The following is a 23,272-nucleotide window of genomic DNA, read 5'->3' on the forward strand; positions in this document are numbered from 1 at the left end:
AACTTAAAGGTGTCACGGATCCTGCTGATGTTGATGATGATTTTATGTTCGTTATGTCAGCGGTTCCGTGCTTTCTGTCAAAATTTCATTCATGAATTCAGTTCAGAAACGTCTTGTAAAATGGTCTATACCCGTTAATGGGTAAATCAAGTTTACCCATTAAATGGGTTGGCTCACTTTTTGGCGAAATGGTTGAAAAAGTACCTATTAATGGATTTTCTTTTCCTATTGTGAAATTAACTTTGCGCTTTGACAAGAGATCTGGCACCTCTGACATGTGAAACCTATACTCTGAAACAAATGTTGTAGTAACATTAAACAACAAACTGTTTTCATAATTACTATTATCAAAGATTATCAATATAAAACACTATTTGGTTACAAATATAGCGAAAGTAATTGAAATTACTATGCCCCAGGCTGACCAGACGTACCGTTTTGAACGGGACAGTACCGTTTTTTCAACTATTTTTAACCGTCCCGTCTTTTTGCTATTTTGTACCGTTTTCGGATACTCCTTGAAAAATTCTTAACTAAAGCTTTGCATTGAAATTTTCCTGAATTAAGAATAAGTTTTCAAGCAGCCAGAATTTTTTTAACATTCCTCCTAAGTACATTTTGTGCCTGACTAACGATACCGCACCACTGGGAAGGACATCCCCTATCGTGAACTAACGAAAAAGTCGCGATTGAAGATGAGACGATGATAATTACACAGTGCAACAAAAATTTACTTTTTTCTGCCTTGGCTTCTATATATATTTTTTGTGTATTTTTATGCAAAACTGAATTTCCCCGAGTTTGAACATATTTCAACTTAAGGGGCAACAATGGCGCCATTTTGAATTTTTGAGAAACCGGTAATTTTTTGGTTTTTTCGACACCATTTTGTTTTGAGGCCAAATATCAAAATTCTAAGAGTTTGTCCACATATCAGCATCCTTTTACCCATCTTTTGAAAAAAAAAAACAGATCTTAAATCGGACAAAAACTGAGCTTAAAACGGTGATTCTACGAAACCGGGTTTGGCATAGTTTCAGTATATTTTTCACAAAGCAAAATAATATCGATTATTTTTGAGCATTAATGGTAAATCGCTAATATCTTAAAGTGGTAGTCAAATTATATCTTATTTTGAGTAAAAAAAAGTCTCAGAAATCGAATGGTAGGTGCTGATCTACGTTAAATGTCAGCAGATAAACCTATTTTAGTATTGTAGGGGAATTGGGGCAAAATCGACATTTTGCTGACATTTTACGTTGATCAGACACCTACCATTCGATTTCTGAGCCATTTTTACTCAAAATAAGATATAATTTAACTACCACTTTCAGATATTAGCGAATTACCATAAATACTAAGAAATAATCGATATTATTTTGCTTTGTGAAATATACTAAAACTATGCCAAAACCGGTTTCGTAGAATCACCGCTTTGAGCTCAGTTTTTGTCCGATTTAAGATCTGTTTTTTTTTATTTCAAAAGTTGGGTAAAAGGATGCTGATATGTGGACAAACTCTTAGAATTTTGATATTTGGCCTCAAAACAAAATGGTGTCGAAAAAACCACAAAAATTACCGGTTTCTCAAAAATTCAAAAGGGCGCCATTGTTGCCCCTTAAGTTGAAATATGTTCAAACTCAGGGAAATTTATTTTCGCATCAAACTTCATCTAAAAATCATACATAGGAGCCAAGGCAAAAAAATTGTTGCACTGTGTTATTAGTCGAAATCTCGATCATGCAAGTGACAAACTTTAGGAACCTATTGCAAAAAATTACACTCTTCTACGCAAATTTCATCAGAGCAACGAATAATTGTTCGCATACTTTTGTTAGTAAAAGTTTCCAAAAATCAATTGTATCATGTGTCCCGTTTTTTGAACCCATTTGTCCCGTTTTTATCCTGTGAAAATCTGGTCAGCTTACCCAAGCTATGTTCTTCACAATTATTTGCATTGAAAATAAAAACCTTTCTGCAGTGTAATTTACTATGTCATGCATTCTGGTCCAATACATTTTTGTCAATGTGACTGTTTGCGCAGTAAAAATAAGCTGACATGAATAGTAATTTGGCCCACAGTTTTTTTGACAGCCAAGAACGGCGGTAAGTGAAACCATTTCTGTTTTGCAACTTAACCGATCCGATGCGATTCGTGTTATGTTGCATCATGTTTTTTATTTATGATACGAGTTTATAATTTATCTTTTGAAAGAAAACTACCGAATTCTCAGAGATTGGATTTCACTGAAAAAACGGATCTTTACTGTGCCGAACGTTCAGCTTATACAACCAAAAGGTCGTTAGATTGGTTTGCTGCCTCTCGGCTGGATTTGCCGAGAGAACAGTCAACTGCGTACGGCGATTCTCGGCATAAAATGACATCTGTCTAATGTAGGTTTTCAAAGATTCTCGTGTCTGGAGAGTCTCCAAATGGATCACTCGATATCGGCTCTCACAACTCGGTAGACGGAAACGGTTTCGCCATGGTAAAGGACGAAGAGCAAAGCGTAAGAAGCGGCGTAGAACCGATTCAATTCTTACCACTCCCTTTTGGTAATGTGGATGCCAGACAACGGAACAGTATTCGAGCGTGGAACATACAAGTGAACAGTACAATGCTTTGAGGCAATACACGCTGGTGAAATACTTTTTTATGCGAAAAATGAATCCTAGAGTTTTGGATGCCTTATCCAAAATGTAAGAAACATGCCGTTTAAACGATAGTTGGCTACCCAATATAACGCCTAGATCCTTCACATGGTCGACTCGTTGGATTTTGGTACCGCCGAGCTTGAAATTAAAAATAACAGGCTGACGGATACGGCTGAAGGAAATTACCGAGCATTTTTCAGGATTGACAACCATGCAGTTTAAGCTGCACCAATTCATAAAGGTGGTGAACTCGCACTAGAGGCAAGTGGCAGGTATAACTTCAAATCGTCAGCGGAGAAAAACGGGGAACTTTCAATACACAGCTGACGTCATTAAAGTAAAATAAGAAGAATAACGGTCCCAAATGGCTGCCTTGCGGGATTCCAGACGAGGCCTAAAAGGGGTCTGTTTGAAGATCGTCGATAGTCACGATCAGTTGACGACCAACAAGGTAGGAATGGCACCAACGCAACATACTGCCGCTAAAACCGAGCTTTTCGAGCTTAGCAATCGTGATGGCATGATTGATTTTGTCGAAAGCCGCAGATAAATCGGTATAAATTACGTCCGTTTGGGCGCGATCCACCAGGCTTTCCGCAACATGTGACGTAAGGCACAGTAGATTTGTATTGGTTGATCTACCCAAGACGAACCCGTGTTGATCATCGCTCAGATATTGTTTGCAGTGAGACAGCAACTGAGCCATGATTATAAGCTCAAACAACTTGAATATTGCGCATAATGACGAAATTTCACGATAGTTATTGACATCCCTCCGATCTCCTTTCTGTGAACGGGGAACATAAATGCAGTTTTCCATGCAGGCGGGTTCAGCAGGTTCTCAATGTGCTTTTTTAAAAACGCAGATAGAATTCCATCCGGGCCGAATTTTGTCGATGATTTTAATGCGGCACTAGAGATTATTGTTTCATCTATGTTAAACCCACTCAGAGCATTCCAAACCGTTAATGGTACGTTGCTAGCAGCCAGGGTAATTTGCTCGGGATTACTTCGTCGCAAAAAGTTAGTGCAAATTTCTTGGCAGATGTTTGTCGGTCCAAAGGCGACTCTACCATTCCGGGTCATGGTTGAAGGAAGAACCGGTTTTTTACGCTGGACGTCAACGTACCTCCAAAATGTTTTTGGTTTAGCCTTCAGGTTGAACTGAATACTTTGCAGGTGTCTTCTGAAACAGTCCTGACTATGTCCTTTTGTATACTGTGCTCAACCTTTTATAACGATCGCGCAACACAAGTGTACCAAACCTAGAATATTTCCTAAGCGCAATTCTTTTTTTGGTCCTCAGCGTGCGCAGCTCACGAGTCATCCAAGGCTTACTGTTTGGCGAATGAACTGTTTTGGGAACGTGCCGATTAATTGCATGCGATATCACTTGCGAAAGAGTACAGCGTTGTCAACTACTGACATGACAGACTTAATTTCGCAATCAAACCGTTCTGCCAAATATTACAGTTGTGCGCAATTTGTTTAAAGTCTGTGGTCAAAATTTGCAAGTAAAGCAAACCAAACAATAATAAAGTTGAAAGGTGTTGAAAAGATGAAAGGGGTTATTTTAAATTCGTCTGGCAAAACTTAGTGCTTGGGACTAACAATCAAGCACAAGTGTAATAAATATATCAGATGTGCATATTCTCTCATCAACAAAAAAAATCGAACTTCGTTTAAAGAATAAACTTTTAATTTACAAGCAAATTTTTGAACCAGTAATATTTTATATAGAACCGAATTGGGAAAACTGTGATGTCAGCTGCACGCTTTCCATCCCTGCGAATGGTTAACTTAAATTTTGGAATTTCATTGAAATCTTAACAATTCCTGCCAACATCTCTAATAGCATTGGAAAGTCACTGTTTGTGATTGGTCACTCAGACTAATTAGCTGATAATTTGTTACAAAATACATATGTTACCAATAAGTTCCACGCTTAAAGTTTCTTAATCATTTTATGTGTTACTGATACCTACGTTTCGAAATTTCAGTCAACGAATAATAAGTCAACGAATAACTGCCCGGAATGTGTTGTATTTGGAGACCTTGAATGGTATAAATATTATTTATTATATATATGTTCAAGACCTATGCAATAGGAACCTGCAGGTTACATTTATTAAAGTGATCAATTACAGAATTGAAATCTATTTGTACAAATCAAGTTTGATTTAATCTTTGATCTTTATCATGTTATATTCTACTATTTACAGTTTTATTTTCTATCTTCAGAAATGGTGTTTTTATAATCTTATTCAAACTAATCAATTACTTCGTGTTACCAACATTATTCTCAACGCATTTGAAGGAAACAAATTTTTAACGTAGAGTACAACTCTGAATTTTATATACTCAAAGAGGGCCTTTTCTTTCTTTCACCTTTGCTGTTTTTACCAAAAATATTTCCCAACGCTTTTGAAACACTATTAACACCGAGCTTGCGTCGAAGCGGGAGTGCTCGAAATAACTGCGTTGATCGAGCTTCCCGAATGAGCGATTGGAATGCTAACGAGACTCCGGCAAAATTTTCTGCTGCAGAAACTTCATAAAATTGGCATGAGTATCGAAAGGAGAGCTCTTGGCCGTCATTCACTGAAATTTCTCTAAAAATAATATTTTACATTAAAGTAAATACGTTAAACAAATTAAATATTGTTACCTCGCATGGTCTAGATCACTTTTATTTCCAAGCAGGAGTATAGTGTAGTAAGAAGGAAGTTTGAGCTTGGTCAATTGTTGCAAGTAATCGGCAGCCTCCTCGAAACTAGCCTTATCACAGATCGAATATACTACAATGAACGCGTCTCCCCAGCGCAAGTGTTCGTAGAGACATCCTCGTTTCTGTAAACCAACAACATAAGCAAAATTATTATTTATGCATCTAAAAATATTTTAACATCTTACATCACACTTGGATGTGTCTAGAATTTCAACGTCAGTTGAAGTATTATCATATATAATACTATGTCGGTAAAGGAAATCTGTAAATTAAAAAAAACAAATCTCACATTTCAACAATCTATCAAAATGCAACAGGAGAGCCAAAATGTACCAACCCCTTGATGAACTGTATTCTCCGATATAACGTTTTGTGAGGTAACGGACCGTGACAGCTGAAAATATAAGAAATAAACTTGTAACCTGCATTCAGTACAAAACTTATTCATGAATTTGTAGCAGACATGATAACGAAGATAACTGAAGCAAGATTAGTGACTTCCAATTTCTTCATACATATGTCAGCTCCATCGGCACAAAAAAGGATCATTTCAAATTATACCAATCTAATAACAAATGTCGCGCGACAAAGTCATTTGCGGCGCTGTCATAATATCACACACATATTTTGTGGTTCCCGATTTGCCACATGCACGTACGCTAGTGATGTTGAATGACACGACGCAGCGGAAACACGGCAGCAGATGGTGCTAGTGTTACTATCGTAAAGTACTGGTATCATCCGAACGATGATTTTATAAAAAAAATTGCAAATGTGATATCTGTTAGTCTGTGTATGAAGTTTTGTTATCATTTAAACGGTTATTTTGTTGGGAATTTTTCCTAAGTGTTACGTGAATTAGAATTTTATGTATTGAACTATGGTTTATTATAACATCATTAACTGACTTAAGTTGCATATTTGGACAGTAAAATAAATATCTTAAGATGGAAGTGTTTGGAAGCCACAAATGGCCAATTTCGAGCCACCACGTGGTCGACTTCGAATTTTTATCGGCATACCACTCGGTAATAGTTAATGCGGAACATTTGAAAACATATTCTTATGTTTGTTATGGTGATAAAAACATAAGACAGTGTTTCATAAGTAACCCATTAACTATTTCCGAGACTTGTGCCAATGAAAATATGTAGTCAACTACGTGGTGGCTCGAAATTGGCCATTTGTGGCTTCAACACACTACATACTACAACCTTAACACCTGATGTAGAAGTGTGCAATATGTACAATAATTAATATGTTACATTGTTTCAATTTTTTTTGTCTATGAAAATCAAAAGGTAATCTTGTTTCGGAGCCGAGCAAAGAAAATTTTATGATGAGTGAAAGCAGATTGAACTAGTTACCCAATTTAGATGCAATGGATGCTAAATACAGTGTGAACACGTGCATGGCGATAACAATAACAATTAACATTGATGGGTACTTACCCGATTTTCCTACTTTGGAACTGCCAATAACGACCACCTTGAGCTTGTTTAGGTTTGTCATTTTCCAGATGCGTCAACCGTTTTAGGATTGGAATATAATCGAATCGACTAGATGCCGACGCACCACACTTGATCTCTTAAAGGAAACATTTTGCACGCTTGCACAACTTTGAAATGATTCTCGTTTTGATTATTATGTCGGGAAAATCAAAACTATAGTTGAAGTGAACGCTTAGCTAAGATACTGTGCGTTTACTGTCTGGAAGTGAATTTTAGTGTTTAGTATGATTGATTATTAATTCATGCACATATGTACGTACGCATTTTTTATGATGTTTTTCAATAATATAAATTTATTATTCAATGAATTGTTCCATTATTGAACAGCAGCTGGGAAGAGTCATAATCTGGAATGCGAAATGAAAATTTTTTAAAATAACTAACGAATATGTTTAACGAACAATTGCTCTAACATTGAATATTAAATAACTCTTACATAATGGAGTAGAATGAGGCTACTTAAATTATGCTTTGAAAATGATTTTGTATTTTGTCTTCAATAAAAATATGTGAAACTGCATGATGACAATCCGAAATATACGAGTAAACGTGCTAAGACGTGATTTAAGAAGAGTAATAGCGAATTTCTTAATTTTCAGGGCTCACCTTTTTTTTTCCACGCATCCAGTGGAAGAAAGAAATTCGATATAAGATTTAAGATTGAGTGAGTCGCTAGCGCTGTCTCTGCTCTTAAATCTAGTGAGAATCTATAAGGTGATTTCAAACAGGCTATATCTGAAGCACAGAACGGAAGGTCATCTGTGATACGAAAACTGCTAAGTGCTCAGTGAATTTTGCAGCGCTCCCTAGGGGTGGAAAGAACGCTTTTTACACGGAAAATAAACAAAATTTATAATACTTTTATCGAAATCAATCAAACACACTGGTATAAATCTGTCGGCGAAAACACTACAGGTTAACCCTGCTAAGCATCTGTAAGAAGGAAAACACATTATTTCTAGGGGCTTGACAACTTTATTTCATGAAAAATATTTCGGTAATGGTTGATATATATATTAATATCTATCATTTATTTATCACATTAACTTCCCAACCATAGCGTATAGGACATGGTGAAACGGTTTGATCAACAAGTAGGCACGAGCGGGGAAGCGTTTTTTTATTTTGTACGGTTGAAGACGAGGCATCACCAAGCGACAGCAAAAAACTTTTTCTGATTCTTACTGACTAAGCAAATGAAAATCGCAAATTCATGTGTTTCAAGTTGTGAATTGCTTCTAAAATGAATGAATATCAGTAGCAAGGTATGTAGCTTTACCGGATTTATAATTTGAATGCATCGAAATAGTATATTATAAGATGCGATGAATGTTTTAATAAACAACTTTAGTCTTTGGCATTTTTTTTGCAATATAGCCGGTTGTACTTTTGACATACCGTTTTACTATGTTTCTATACACCAACATCACAACAACGATAATATGACTTCAAAGAGTTTTGATTTAACTAGAGGAGTGTCTGAAAATGCAACGAAAAACACTTAGTAACAATGAATACAATCGAATTTTGCTCGTTGCACTAAATTCGTAGTCCAACTAGTGAAGGACTTTCACGCGTTGGGTTGAGCTATCCAGGTTGCAAGATGACACCGGTTGTTTCTTTTTGTTAGGATTATTAAGAGATTTGCCCAAAACTGAACGCGGTCTAATCCAAACACCGCGCTTGAATCAAAGGCCGCGCTGAGTTGCCAGATGTATGCTGTTTTCATTTGCATCAACCTTCATTGTTAAAGTATCGGGAAAATCTTTGAAGAAATCACTGCTGGAGACAGTGGAGACTAAAAAGGATTACTAATCACCAGAGGAAAATCTATCGCATCACATACTAACTTTATGGTTTCTGTTTCAAGCATTATGATATCAATTTATGTTAGATTAATCTGTAAACCTGGCACCCCTGCTGCCGCCTTCAGTGTGCTGCCAGAATCGAAGTTTGTTTTGATTTTGGAAAGGGTTGCCAAAGCAGGTAGACTTAATTTTGGCTGTTGTTTAATGTCCCAAAGAAAATAAAATCGACTCGGCAACCAAGAAGGGCATTTGGTTTCAGAGTTGCGGTTTATAGCGCGGCGAACAAGTTTCAGTGAAACTCACAATACTAATCACCTATTGGGTTACGCAGTGTCTTGCCCCTAGCATTCTTCAAAACAGCTGACTCAGATACTGGCATAGATGATTGTAGAACTGTTCCTTTATTGTTTTTCAGTAATCTACTCCTTTTAACTGAAAATAATGAAGATTATTAACACGAGTTACATAAAGTGAGAGTCGCATCTTTTGTTTCAAGTTTTTAATTACCATCTCGTTTAGAGTCCTCTTAAAGAATATTAGTATATTACGTAACGTGAAATTTGGCAATTTTCAAAACCCCCATCAACTAAGTAACGCAAATTTGCATGGTGGTCTTATGCAGTGTAACACTTCGCTGGATACCTTTCCTCCACCTCTCCCCTGAGCGCGTTATGTATTATACAAATGTTTCCATATATGAACGAACGCTAGAGGTAAGGCACTATTGATATACAATGGTGATTCGCTTACCGATGCTCCTTAGTCGGGGGTTTGTTAGTTGGGCCCTCATCCATCTAAAAAGCGCTCTTATGTCAAAATGGAACGACATTCAAATGCATGCAAGAAACCCGAAAAGTGAATAAATAATAAAATAAATTTTTACAACTCGTACTTGAGTTTATTTGTCATTGATTGTTGATGGTTACCTTTGATTACTCGAAAAAAATGACATTGATTACTTCGGAGTATTCTCAGGTTGCGACGCATTTCGAAACCCCTTGAAACGAACCTCTTGGGATCCTTTTTTAGTGTTCTGTAAGGTTGTCACTTGCGATTGTCAGCAAAGATACCAGATTTGTCAGCAAAACGATGATTTGTTTTGAATAGCAGGTATGTGCGGTTTTTTTTTCAATCTCCATCCCGCATAATCAATAACCATAAACGGATGATAATCCATATGGTTTAACGATACCCCATACAGTCGAAACTATATCCCGAACTAGTTGTTAGGCACGTTTTATGGTTATTGATTATGCGGGAAGGTTAACTTCATTTTTTTTCCTTATGACTTTCTCAAAATGTGTGCAGATTTTGACTGATTTCTGCCTGCTCGAGCGCATTTTTTCGAATCACGATTAGATTTTTATCAGATTTAAAAAAAAAGACTGCACAATGAAACCGGTACCTCTTACAATCGCATTATTCGTTGCTCTAGAAGCTAACCTGATTTTATTTAACCTTATTCAGCTTATTTTTATTTAAATGGCATGTCGCATGTCACATCTATGAGTAGAAAATCTATATTCTCCAGAATGGACTAGAGTCAATCGGCAAAACATTTAACATAATCTTATAAGAGGATGAAAATAGTTTATAAATTTCATTTTCGAATAAAAATGTGATTCATTTATTATAAATATTCGGAAAATTTGCGTTAAAAAATCCATCTGTGCCATGATTTTTAAAAACTCAAAGTACTTTCTTTAGTTGAAAAAAAAACTCATGAGCTGCATTTTAAATTTTAACAATTTTCAAAAATAGCCGTCTATGACACATGGTACAATTGTAAATGGAAGAATTGCAACATTAACGTTTTAAAACGCACGATTTTTCAATAACATTGATTGTTGTTCGTGTTTCAAATCAACATTTGTCGATTACAATAGCTTCGTTACACTATTGTAATATGACAAACTCCACAAATGTGAATAATTGCGAATTTTACCCAAAACGTTTTTGCATCGAACGTAATAGATTGTATTAAACGGGTTAAACTGTTGAAATAACCGTCAATTCAAAACATCGAATAAATTATGCCACATTATACCACTGGCAAAGCGGCATAAACGTACACGACAAATAAATATTGCCCGAGAGCACAGAAAATTCAATTGTCATTTTTCAGTCCTTTTTGTGTGCACTTTCTGTTCGATCATATACCTGAAGTTGACCTTCCGTTCTGTGTCTGAAGCCAAGTTGAATTTGTAACAGACATGAAGTCTATAATTCGTGATTCGTGGGGTGCGATACCTATTTCTCGCCGCCAAGCAATTATGGGCTCTATGCATAAACAATATGCAACTGTCACTAAAAACAAAGATTGCACCACAAAGTACTGAAGTCATAGGGGCCATCCACATACCACGTGGACAGATTTTTAACGATTTTGAACCCCCCCCCCTCCGTGGACAACTGCCCATATAAATTATAAATTCTAAAAATTTTGTATGGACCGTGGACATCACAAACCCCCCTCACCCGACAGAGCTGTCCACGTGGTATGTGGATGGCCCCTCGATATAAGGCAACCTCGATATAACGTAACTTTTACCTCGATATAACGTAACTTTTTTCAATTTCCCAAAATTAAAATACAATTATTTTTGAGGTGTATAATGTTCCGAATATATGTTTTAAGTAAGTTTTGAAACCAATAAGTACCGTAAAATGGGGTAAAATTAATATTTATTTTTCAGTGTTCTGTGACTGGTAATTTTGGTCTACGAAAATTGTCTTAAAGGGACATAAGAAGGGTTTATATATACTTTTAGGTGAAGGGAAATAAGTTTTTGTGCATTTTTGAGTAACCATAAAGAATTTTGCATCAATAAAAAAAAATTTCGTGCTTCGATATAACGTAACTTGATATAATGTAACGAAAATAAAAATAAAGTTGCCTCATATCGAGGTATGACTGTAATAATGTTATAGAGCGAATATTAAATGTTTTATCATGTCAATCTCGTATTATAATGATAACCGAAATAATGCTATTTTTTAAGCTCCGACTTTTTAGAACAAATGAAAACTTTAATGTATGATGAAATTAAATTTGAGAACAAATAGCACACACCTGGTCTATCGAGGCTCTCTCCACAATTCACTATAAAAATTTGAATCATAAAGCTGATTGCAAATTGCTTTCATTAATAAAATTTTGTATCACCGCTGCTATTATTTTGAACACAACTATATTATAAAAAGCATATCACTTGCTCTCTATTGCCAATAGTATGAAGTGGGGATTACAAAAAAAAACTGGAAAATTATAGATTAAACGTTTTCGATCGCAGTGATTTATCTATACAACAATAAAAAATACACACATACAGATTTGTGGGTTTAAATTCAGTCGCGGAATTTGAATAGAACCTTTAGATTTGAAAGCAAAACTCAAATATTCTTGGTGTGTCGAAGCGCAAATAACAACTTGACTGTGTAAAGGTATAAATAGTCTTCGGAAGCTACATTTGAACTTTATTTATTCTTCACAATTTTATAACAGACTAGTTTTTCGTTGACAATTTCGCTATCAACATTACCCGGACGAACACATACGATTCGCATAGATTCTCTAGGATTCCTCACATTGGATTCGTGAGCGTCCTTGAAAAGAATTCCTGAAAAAAGAATCCTCAGGAATGCCCTGTATATGACTCTAGGATTCTTGAATAAGAATCGTTAGTGGGAACCCTCCGGATCGTGTTTGCGATTCCTTCCACGATTCCGTCGCCGTGTTAATCGGTATCTTGGGGATTCTTACTCAGGATTCTCTGCGTGTTAGTAAGGGTAATGCTAAACATTATGTTGACTTTAAGTTCGAAAGTTAACCGGATTAAGCTGAGAAAAATAAAACAAGTTGTGCACTGATCTTGAATGTATCTTGCATGTATAAACATTTCCAGAACATTTAAATGTCTCTATTCTGTAATATGATCAACGTAGATTTCACAATTAGATTTGATGTATACTCTCCTTACATAAAAATAAAATTTTGTTTTCCCTGTTGGATGATTGCGGTTGAAATTGAAACAAAATGCTTAAGCATTACTTTTGCAACGCGTTTGTAAAAAGCGAATGCGTCGGTGTGATTGCTTTTGAAGTAGTAATCCTAACTGACAGTTAGGATTCAAACAAATTGAATCCCAGTTCACAGGCAACTGGCTATTCACACTTAGCGGTGAGATTTAAAAAACATTACAAGGGTTGTAGTTCAACACCTTTGTTATGCTGAGTTTTGTCTACTGCACCGATGAAACCTCTCATTACTGTGTCCGGGATAAGGATCAGGTGCTCCGTTGCACACGATAGCTGTCTGGTGATCAGCTCCAGTTGACATGTAGGGGAACTGCTCCATTATTCATCTAATTAAGTCGATATTTACGAAGAATGCACCGATTAAATACCATTTTTTTACGAAATCATTGAACAAATAAACCCAATATGCTTACGTGCTCTTATGGAATCGTTCAGGATTGTAAATTTAGTAAAATTAGCTAGATTTATCCTGAATTTTGTAAAACAAACCATTTTTCACAACGCTTCCATATCCATCTCAAAACCTAAATCACTGCTCAATAATTCATCTCACGACGCCCCCATATTCATCACACTGGTTGTCCGACTTTTCCTAGAAAACCATTTCCTAGAAAATAAAGTGTCGAAGGATTTTCCCCAGAATGAACCATTCTCCAGAAAACCAAACCCCAGAATATACTAGTTAACAGAATTCTAAACCCCTGAAAGTACTAGTTACCAGAAAACCGTTCCCCAGAATGCACTAATGCCCAGAAAACTATGCTCCAGCATAACCGTAACCAGAAAAAAAACATTAGTATTCAGTTATTATACTGTTAACATTCTAAATTATTTGACATTTTTAATTAACACTTGCGTACCTGATCCCTCCAGAGCCGAAAAAATGAAAATTCTTTTACCTGCCATTCCGCAAGATCTGAACCGAATTTGATCGAACCTTTTTCAAAAGATCACAAATTTATCATAGTTCTTGGGACAGTAGGGGACATTTATTCCGGATTTATCGAGAAGAACCGTGGGATAAGTGCCCTTCCAGAGACACAGGCTAAATTAAAAACGGTAGCGAAGCCTTGCTTCAACATATCAAGCTTTAGGTTTTTGCAAAACAACACTATTAACTGAACTGACTGTTTATCGATGACTGCAGCCCAAGCCGGGAAGCGTATTAACCCGGGAACGACGGGCGAGCGAGCGCACCGCACGCCTGCGCGAGCGGACGGCCCACGGCACCACACGGCCGGACGCCCCGAAGTGCGTTGAGGCAGAAGCGCCGGCAGGTCCACGGCGCGACACCCGCGCGAACTGAGAACACGCGCAGACCCGCGACCCGGCAGCCCCGTAGCCCGAGACAACCCAGTCTTCAGAGCCAATCCTTATCCCGAAGTTACGGATCTAATTTGCCGACTTCCCTTACCTACATTGATCTATCGACTAGAGACTCTAAACCTTGGAAACCAGCTGCGGACTCGGTACAAGCTGTTGATAGTTTACGTGCTCCAGTCTTCGATTTTCAAGGTTCAAGAAGAGAATATCGACACAGCAATTTAATATCATGCTCTACCAGCCTGTCCAACCACATCTCTCTATGAAAGACTTCCATGACTGTTCAACAAAAAAGAAAACTCTTCCGATACCTCTTTTTGGCTTCTCGAAGGAAAGGTTTCATGCTCATGCCATGATTACAAAGGCGCTACAGTAGTTGGTGTGCACGCCAATGCAAACGTATACTCAACAAGCTCCGGAATTGTAACCGGATTCCCTTTCGCTCGTTCAATATATGTATACTAGTGGATGTTGCATCAACCCAGGAAAACAAACGAACCTGTACAGAGGTAATTTCTGCAGAGGGGCTGCCCCCCATGTGAACAAAGAATTAAGATAAGAAGGGGTATTTTAGATTTTTGGTCAAAGAGCTTCAGAAATCAATTTGCTACTGGGTTTTTGTGGTCGACTTGTGATGTTACTCCAGCCAAAAACGATTACTGAAAGTTCTCTGATAATATGACTAGGGCCTGGTATCAAGCGCTTACTGATTTACTCCATGAAAGAACAAATGTATTAGTTGACAATAAGTTGATTCAAATGATAGAATCGTTAACACAAAACTTCTCAGCCTTTCAGCTCGATTTTCAGTTTTCTATGATTAAGCACATATGTTATACATTACAGATATACAAAAACTCAGTTTAAACAGATTCTCCATGTTAAAAAAGTAAGAATGCATACCTATTTCTTCGTTTTAGGATAACAGTTTTCTGGAAAACGGTATTTTCTGGGAAATAGTTTTCTGGGCATTGGTTCATTCCGGATAATTACTTTCTGGGGATTAGTACTTTCTGGGTAGCAGTTTTCTGGTGCTTGGTACATTCTGGGATTTTGTTTTCTGGGGAAAAGGCTTCGGCGTTTTATTTTCTGGGGAATAGTTTCGAGGAATTGTTATACAATCCATCACACTGTTAATCATGAATGAATCACATTATCATGAATGAACGTAGCCGCAGTCCGTTGTAGTAGGTTACCTAGAAATCCGCTGTAGTTGTTTACGTGCAAAATGGGTAACCTAGGTAACCACTACAGTGCTGTAGATTTATGTCAATTATGTCGGAATAATTCAACATTTTCAGTAAGATTCTTTCGAATTAACAGAAACTGATTTGGCAACTTTTGATTTTCTTCAACGCAGTGAAAACAGAAAATACATACAGTTGAAATTCAGGAAGTCAGTGACTTCTAAATGTATGGGAAAAATGCCTGAAAAATGCTGTTAAGATACATAACAACCCTCCTTTTTACCCCCTTCATAGTAAAAATGACAAAAACAACGTTTTTCTATTGTTTTGGACAATAATATTCAATGTTGAATTGATGTATTTACATCAACTTTTAAGGTTTTTTTGATAGTGTATTTTCGGGTACTGAACGAGTCCCGTTGAAGCCGTATAGAACAATGCGCGGATTATGTTTTCTGAGGTAGGTGATTAAATTGAATGAGTTTTCGAGTGCAGATACCCGACTATAACATCAAATTTAGTGCTTTTAAGTGAGTTTTTGAGGATTATACTTTATGAGGAATCTAAAGTGAGCTAAGAAGATTCCATTCCATGGATTAGCAGATTGGTTTAGGAAGAAAATATGCATTTTTTTCCTGTTTTCAATTGTGTTTTCATGTTGTATGAGATGAATATATGGGCTGAGATTAATAACTTTTGAACGAATAATTTTTAATGTAATTTTTTTGGAAAGGCCGAATTATTATCTACAACTTTGTCAAAGACGTCACACCAATCAAACGAACCGAAGTGCTTTTTTTTTATTTTATACTCATTTTTACAAAATATTATGAACCACCCTATGTCGAATAAATGAACCACCCTAATGAAACATAATGTATTCGATGCTAGTTATAGTGTATATCATTATACAAGCTATTTCGAGAGACTAGTGATCAATTTCAAAAGATAAATTCTAAACATTTTGAACTTCGCTTTCCACAATTGAAAAAACGACTAAGTCCCAGAGAGTAAATTTTTGCAAAAAAAAATTTTTTCAGATGACACCAATTCTCGACGTTTCATGCGTTTTTAAGTCATATGGCATCAAAAAAAAATTTCGAAGACCGAAATTTCACGTACCCCCCCCCCTCATTGGGTGATTTTTCAGTTTTCAAAAAAGCCAAACTTCAATCGCTTTGCGCCACCCCATTTTAAGTCCGATTGAGCTGAAATTTTGCACAGGGTGTTTTTTCGAGCAGGTGATCATTTTGTATAGGGTTTTTTTTTTTTTAAATTTTCTGGTCACTTTTTTTCCATACGATGATTGGCGCCCTAGTGGTGATACTTAGAAACAAGCGCAAAGAGGGCATTGACGGTCAACTAGGTATAACAATCTGTCGAACGCGTTAGGGAAAGCTTTCTGTGATCAATCAGAGGCCAAAACCTTCGTTTCAACAACGTTTGACAATTTTCAATAAAACATTAATAGTCTTTATAATCAAATTACAATTTTATGCGTGGATAATTTTCTAATCGATTGCTGCAAGAACGAAGGAAATCCGTTGAAAACTAACTTTACTATAAGTATTTGAAAAGGAATAAATTTTGTCCCATTTTCCGTTTTTAGATTTCCATTTTACACCCCTGTAGCGGAACTTTCTGAGAGATATTCTACATTTTTCTACATCGAAAACACACAAACAGATCCACGAATGAATTTCATGGGCAAAATCACCTCGAAGGGAAAAACAATATGCTAGGCTTGTTGAAGTTAGGCCTCAACATTTTCTTAAAACTTAGCATAACATATGAAGATTAATCGCTAGTATTTTGCATGCGAGTAATTGAAATCAACTGAACTTGCACAAGGAACCTCTAAAATGATTTTTAGGAGAAGAAAATCTCACTCTTTTATTGTTTTTAGATGTACAGTAATGTAAGAGCGTGTGTGCAAAGTTGAATAGAGCAAGATTCGTGACTCTTGTTGTACTTATGTAGGAGGTAGGTACGAATGTCGCTGTACTGCTAAGAATTGAGGAAAGTAAAGCAATTTCTTTAATATCTATTAATTTATTTATTTATTTATTTCACATTCCTTTTGTTTCCTTGTATCTAGTCCTACAGGGGTTACCTAATAAACGAACGACAATACAAGAATGTCAAACTATAAACATCATAAGTTTTTTAACATTAATAAACCGTTATACTCGGATCATCCTTTTAAATTGATTAAAGTTCAGAAAGATGTCCACGTCGTTATAGCTCTCGTTGTAGGTCATGCATAAACGAGATAAAGGCGCTGATTTTCCAGTGAATAGTGCCATGGACCAGTGAATAGTGCCATGGACCAGTCGATGAAGCGTCGACACGTCGAGAATGCGCCGACGATCACTTAATGATGTCAGTTGCAGGCGGCCTATCCTTGTTTTGTACGGCTCATAAGGGTAATGAAATTTTCTGTACAAAAAGCGTGTGAACGTATGCTGTACAGTTTCGATTCGTGCCACATACTGCGCATAATAAGGATTCTATGACGGTGAGCAGTATTCTAGTATAGGGCGTACGATGCGATTGAAAAGCGATATCATAGGTTCAAGTTGGTTGAAGTTTCTACAAATCCTCATCACGAAACCCGATAGTCTCGTCGCCTTTCGTACGATCATGTCAACATGTGAATTAAAGCTCAAACGAGTGTCAACTATGATACCCAGATCGCGTATTTTAGATACCTTCTCTAGCGATACTCCGTCCACAGAATATGTTGATTCGACAGTACGTTTCTGGCGCGAGAAGGTAATTTGCTGGCTCTTCGTCACATTAAGAGTAAGACCATTAGCCGCACACCACTGTGTAATAACGTCGATCGTCTGCTGCAGTCCCAAGGTGTCGTGGACAGTCGCGATGCGCTTAGCAATTTTAACATCATCAGCAAACGCCCAACACCAGTCTGCTATCCTGAATAGTAAGTCATTGAAAAATAGTAGATAGAGTAAGGGACCAAGTACAGATCCTTGGCCGACTCCTGAAGTTGCGTAGATGAGTCGAGATGACACACCGTTGAGTCTAACCTGGTAAGCTCGATTGAGGAGGTACGTACGCAGTAGGGCAGTAGGTTAATAGTAGCACCAGAAAGTCCGTAGGCTTTGCATTTCTCGAGTAAGAGAGAGTGTGGAACTTTTTCAAATGCTTTGGACACATCGAAGTAAACTGCGTCCACCTGGCCGCCATCATCAAGCACATCGTTGAACTTTTGTACCGTTTCCATCAGATTCGTTAGAGTTGATCGATTTTAGAGAAACCCGTGCTGACTGGGGTGCATGAACTTCAACATGTGGCTCTGTAGTTGGTCCCAATCCGTTCTGCACCACTACACCACGATAGTTCTCCAGGTTCATTGTATCTCCATCTTTTTGAATCGGTGTCATATTCCCCAGTTTCCATCGCTCTGGATAGAGCTCTGATGATATTATTCTGTTGAATATAAGTGCGAGTGGTGTCGAGAGTGAGCGAGCAGATTTTTTCAAAAAAAAAAAAAAACATTAAAGATCCCATCAGGTCCCATCCCTTTGTCCTCTTTCAGAGATCTTAATACACAAAAAACGTCTTCACTGGATACAGTTCCAAAAGAGAATGTGTCCGAAACAGAAAAGTTATGCTGAAAAGATGGCAACTGTTGACCGGGCGCCGCGAACGTGGTGGTAAAGAAATCAGCAAAGCCTTCGACAATCTCGTCTGTGCCAGTGTAGTTTTTGCTACCATAAAACATCTCGTTGGGCATCGAGTTTGATTTCCTCATAGACCTGGCGTACGCCCAAAATGGTTTGATTTCACTTCTACATTTACGCTGGAGATCATTCAGATATGAATTTTCACATGTACGCAGCAACTGTTTCGCTTGCCTACGAAGATCGCTGAAAGTCACATAATCCAATGGGTGCTTCGTACGTTTGAATTTCTTATGCGCCTTGTCTTTCCGGCGTAGTAGCTTCGTGAGTTCATGCGTGAACCAAATCGGATTTTTTGGATGACGAGGAAGAGTCATTCGAACATTACGATAAATGATATCGTAAATTACGTCATAGAATTTATCTACAACAACATTAATATTGCTATGATCGAGGACTTGGTGCCAATTTACAGCTGAGATCTCGGCACCAATAACGTCATAGTTTGCCTTCCTGAAGTTAAAGTAACTCATCTCTCGTTGAGGGGCATAACGTACTGGTTGAAATGATATCTGAATCTGCAATGGAGGATGATGGGGGTCAACTTTACAGAAAGGAGCAGCATTTGTGACAGCAATGTTTGACAAGGGCAGATCTGTGAAACAGAAATCAAGTGTACGACCAAGTGCATTAGTTATTCCGTTAAACTGGACTAGTCCACTACATTCCATGAATTCAACTAAGCTTTCAGCATATCGACCTTCACACGATGATGATGCATAGCAATTGTTCTCGAGTGTCCATTGATCCATATGTGGAGCATTCATGTCTCCTAAGACTAGCAAATGAGTCCTATCGTCTAACTGGTTCTTAATGGCAATGACATTATCGGTAAATTCGCATAGCTCACGCATTGAACTATTTGGTTTAAGGTATACGACGCAAATCAAAAGCTAATGCCATACAACCACCTCCTCCTTGCATTGCAGTCGCTATCAAATCCCGATCTCTTCGATGAATTATAAACTTAGAGTCTGATGGACAGATCGCAGTATCGAAAACCTCGTTCTGGATCCTCGATTCGATGCCACATATTATATCGTAAGACGAAATTAATTGCTCACGTCTAATGTCGCCTAGTTTACTGCGAACGCCGTTAAAGTTTTGGTAAAACAGATTTATGTAATTCCCGAACATTTTGAGAAATTGTCAAGACACAAACAGAAAGGACTTTTACAAATGCAACAAACAATATTGTGTCTACTGGTCAGCATCAGCGCTTACTTGTCTAAGAGCATCAATGTCGCTTTTTGACTTGATCAAGGATACCATTTCATTCTGTGCCGAACACGCATCAGTATAGGACGTGTTTGGTGATCGCTCCGATAGAATATAAAACAAAAGACGCGCGAGCAAGTGTTGGCATTGTTTGCCTGGTCGAGTGAAGGTTCAAGGTCGCCCGCCTTTGTGCAACTGTTTCGCATCGTGGCTGTTTGCTGGTGCGTAAGCCGATTTGGCTGCTAAGTGATTTGTGCTACAGCAGTGGACGAGAATCTCAACACAAAGGAGGAAAAAGAAGAAGCCAACAGTTGACAGCGAGTTGTGTCGCTGTGCTGAGTGATCTCACACCCGGCTCGCTGCTGGTGGCTGTTTGGAGCTGCTGTATTGGTGCTGCTGGCTGTAACGGCTGCAGCTTCGACCATTCGGACAACCAACCCTGCTGAAAGGAGAAGTAAAGAGGTACGTGTTCTGTCGGCGCTAGTGCGTTAGATTTAGCGCGATGGATGTAGATCCCTCGCCTCCCGTGCCACCATCCCCGAACCCCTCCGACCCTGTCCCTCCTGCCAACCCTTCCTCTGTTAATTCTCCAGTCCCCCTCGCCCCAGGCTTTACCCGGACGGATCTCAGGGCAGCTTTTCTGTTTTCTTTCGGCCAAAAGCAGGACCGAAATCGAAACCGTTAAACATCCTGCAGATTTCGAAAGACCTGACGGAGGGGTACAAGGCCGTGACCGAAATCTCCAAGGTCAGACCCAACAAGCTCCGTGTCGTGGTCAGCGACCTAGAACAGGCCAACGCTATTGCTCGCTCCGAGCTTTTCACACGCGAGTATCGCGTTTATATACCCGCACGAGACGTGGAGATCGACGGTGTCATAATCGATTCGAGTCTGTCGGTCGAGTGTATCTTGGCAAGCGGTTTTGGCTGCTTCAAAAATGCTTTGTGTCACGACGTAAAAGTAAAGATCATAGATTGCAAGCAATTGCGGTCTGAGTCTCTTGTCAACGGCACAAAAGTGTACACTCCGTCAGACTCGTTTCGTGCTACGTTTGCCGGATCTGCTCTCCCTAGCCACGTCTCGATCGATCGGGTTCGTCTGCCTGTGCGGTTGTATGTACCCCGTGTTATGAATTGCACCAATTGCAAGCAGCTAGGCCACACAGCCGCCTACTGCTGCAATAAGGCACGATGTAGCAAGTGTGGAGAAACTCATGCGGACGATTCTTGCAGTGTAAATGCTGAAAAATGTATTCACTGCGGGGAAAATCAGCATGAGCTCTCCACATGCCCGGTGAACATGCAGCGCAGAGATAAAATCAAGCGGTCACTTAAGGAGCGTTCAAAGCGATCTTACGCTGAGATGCTGAAGAAGACCGTGACCACTTCTACCATAACATCGAACCCCTTTGATCTGTTGTCCTCTGATGAAACCGATTCTGACGATTCACCAGCAGGAACAACTTATGCCAATCCTGGGGCGTCTAGAAAGAGGAAAAATATTTCCTCTCCTAAACTTCCCCGAAAAGGTCCTAAGATTTCCCAAAGTGAAATGAAAGTTACAAACAAACCAAACAGTGCTGCGGAAAAACCGAAGCAAACTCCTCCTGGGCTTGCAGAAGGAGTTCCCAGCACTGCCAGGAACATCTAAAACCCCAGTTGTTCCTTTTGCACTCCCAGTTGATGAAACAAACTCTGGATTAGTGAAATTTTCTGACATTGTGGACTGGATTTTTGAAACTTTCAATGTAACCGATCCAATTAAAATTTTTCTTACAGCATTCTTCCCAACAGTTAGATCATTTTTGAAGCAGTTGACTGCCCAATGGCCCCTCCTTGCAGCGATTGTATCCTTCGATGCCTAATTCATCTGCGTATACGAAGGATTCCATCTCTGTCTTACAGTGGAATTGTAGAAGTATTTTACCAAAAATGGATTCATTTAAAGTTTTAATAAATAGAAACAAATGCGATGCATTTTCCCTTTGTGAAACTTGGCTTACTTCAAATATTGATCTCAACTTCCATGATTTTAATATTATTCGCCTTGATCGAGACACCCCATATGGAGGAGTACATTTAGGGATTAAAAAGTGCTATTCTTTCTATCGTATTAACCTCCCCTCGATTCCAGGCATCGAAGTTGTCGCATGTCAAATGACAATACAAGGTAAAGAGCTTTGTATTGCCTCAATATATATTCCTCCCAGAGCACAGGTTGGGCAACGGTTGCTCTTTGATTTGATAGAACTTCTTCCCTCGCCACGTTTGATTTTGGGAGACTTCAACTCTCATGGTGTGGCTTGGGGTTCCCCCTACAATGATAACCGCTCCTCTTTAATCTATAACCTTTGCGATGACTTCGACATGACTATTTTGAACAACGGTGAAATGACACGTATCCCGAAACCTCCAGCGCGCCCAAGCGCTTTGGATCTGTCCTTATGTTCGACGTCGCACGGTTAGATTGCACATGGAAGGTAATCCTCGATCCTCACGGTAGCGACCAGTTGCTTATTCTTATTTCAATTACTAACAGGTCAACCCGCATGCGACCAATTGACATCCCGTATGACCTCACACGGAATGTCGATTGGAAGTTATACGAGGAAATGATTTCAAATGCGGTCGAGTCGATTCAACATCATCCACCACTTGAAGAATACAACCTCCTCGCGGGCTTGATTCTCGACGCCGCGTTGCAAGCCCAAACGAAGAAATATCCCGGCGTAACGATCAAAGAACGGCCTCCAACTCCGTGGTGGGACAAAGAGTGCTCCGATGTCTACACGCAAAGATCCGACGCGTTTTTGGCCTTCCAGAAAGGAGGTATACCTGGCAACTATTTACGGTATTCGGAGCTTGATACCAAGCTTAAAAGCCTGGCTAAAGCAAAGAAACGCGGATATTGGCGTCGGTTCGTGAACGAGACGTCGAGGGAGACATCGATGAGCACTCTTTGGAACACAGCCCGAAGAATGCGGAATCGCGTAACGGTCAACGAAAGCGAGGAGTCTTCAAGTCGGTGGATATTTGATTTTGCCCGGAAAGTATGTCCGGACTCTATTCCTGCGCAAAACTTTGTTCGCGATACGTCT

General features: G+C 38.6%; 1 protein-coding gene across 17 annotated transcripts in view; it reads right to left on the reverse strand.

The window, feature by feature from the left end:
• Nucleotides 1–4,354: 4,354 nt before the first annotated feature.
• LOC129720631 (ras-related and estrogen-regulated growth inhibitor-like protein) overlaps nucleotides 4,355–23,272 on the reverse strand; it is an 80,016-nt gene continuing 61,098 nt past the window's right edge. For 11 of the 17 annotated variants that reach the window (XM_055672204.1, XM_055672159.1, XM_055672148.1 and 8 more), the window contains 6 exons: nucleotides 7,155–7,241; nucleotides 6,835–7,093; nucleotides 5,721–5,777; nucleotides 5,569–5,645; nucleotides 5,324–5,505; nucleotides 4,355–5,267 (listed from right to left, as the gene is read on the reverse strand). In XM_055672204.1, the coding sequence (XP_055528179.1) occupies nucleotides 5,009–5,267; nucleotides 5,324–5,505; nucleotides 5,569–5,645; nucleotides 5,721–5,777; nucleotides 6,835–6,895 (636 nt within the window). In that variant the 5' untranslated portion in view covers nucleotides 6,896–7,093; nucleotides 7,155–7,241 and the 3' untranslated portion in view covers nucleotides 4,355–5,008. Of the gene's footprint in view, nucleotides 5,268–5,323; nucleotides 5,506–5,568; nucleotides 5,646–5,720; nucleotides 5,778–6,834; nucleotides 7,094–7,154; nucleotides 7,242–7,500; nucleotides 7,701–23,272 lie in introns of all 17 variants that reach the window. The other 6 variants (XM_055672243.1, XM_055672253.1, XM_055672224.1 and 3 more) reach the window with 3 other exon arrangements.

This window comes from Wyeomyia smithii, chromosome 1, assembly GCF_029784165.1.
Source record: "Wyeomyia smithii strain HCP4-BCI-WySm-NY-G18 chromosome 1, ASM2978416v1, whole genome shotgun sequence".
Taxonomy (NCBI): domain Eukaryota; kingdom Metazoa; phylum Arthropoda; class Insecta; order Diptera; family Culicidae; genus Wyeomyia; species Wyeomyia smithii.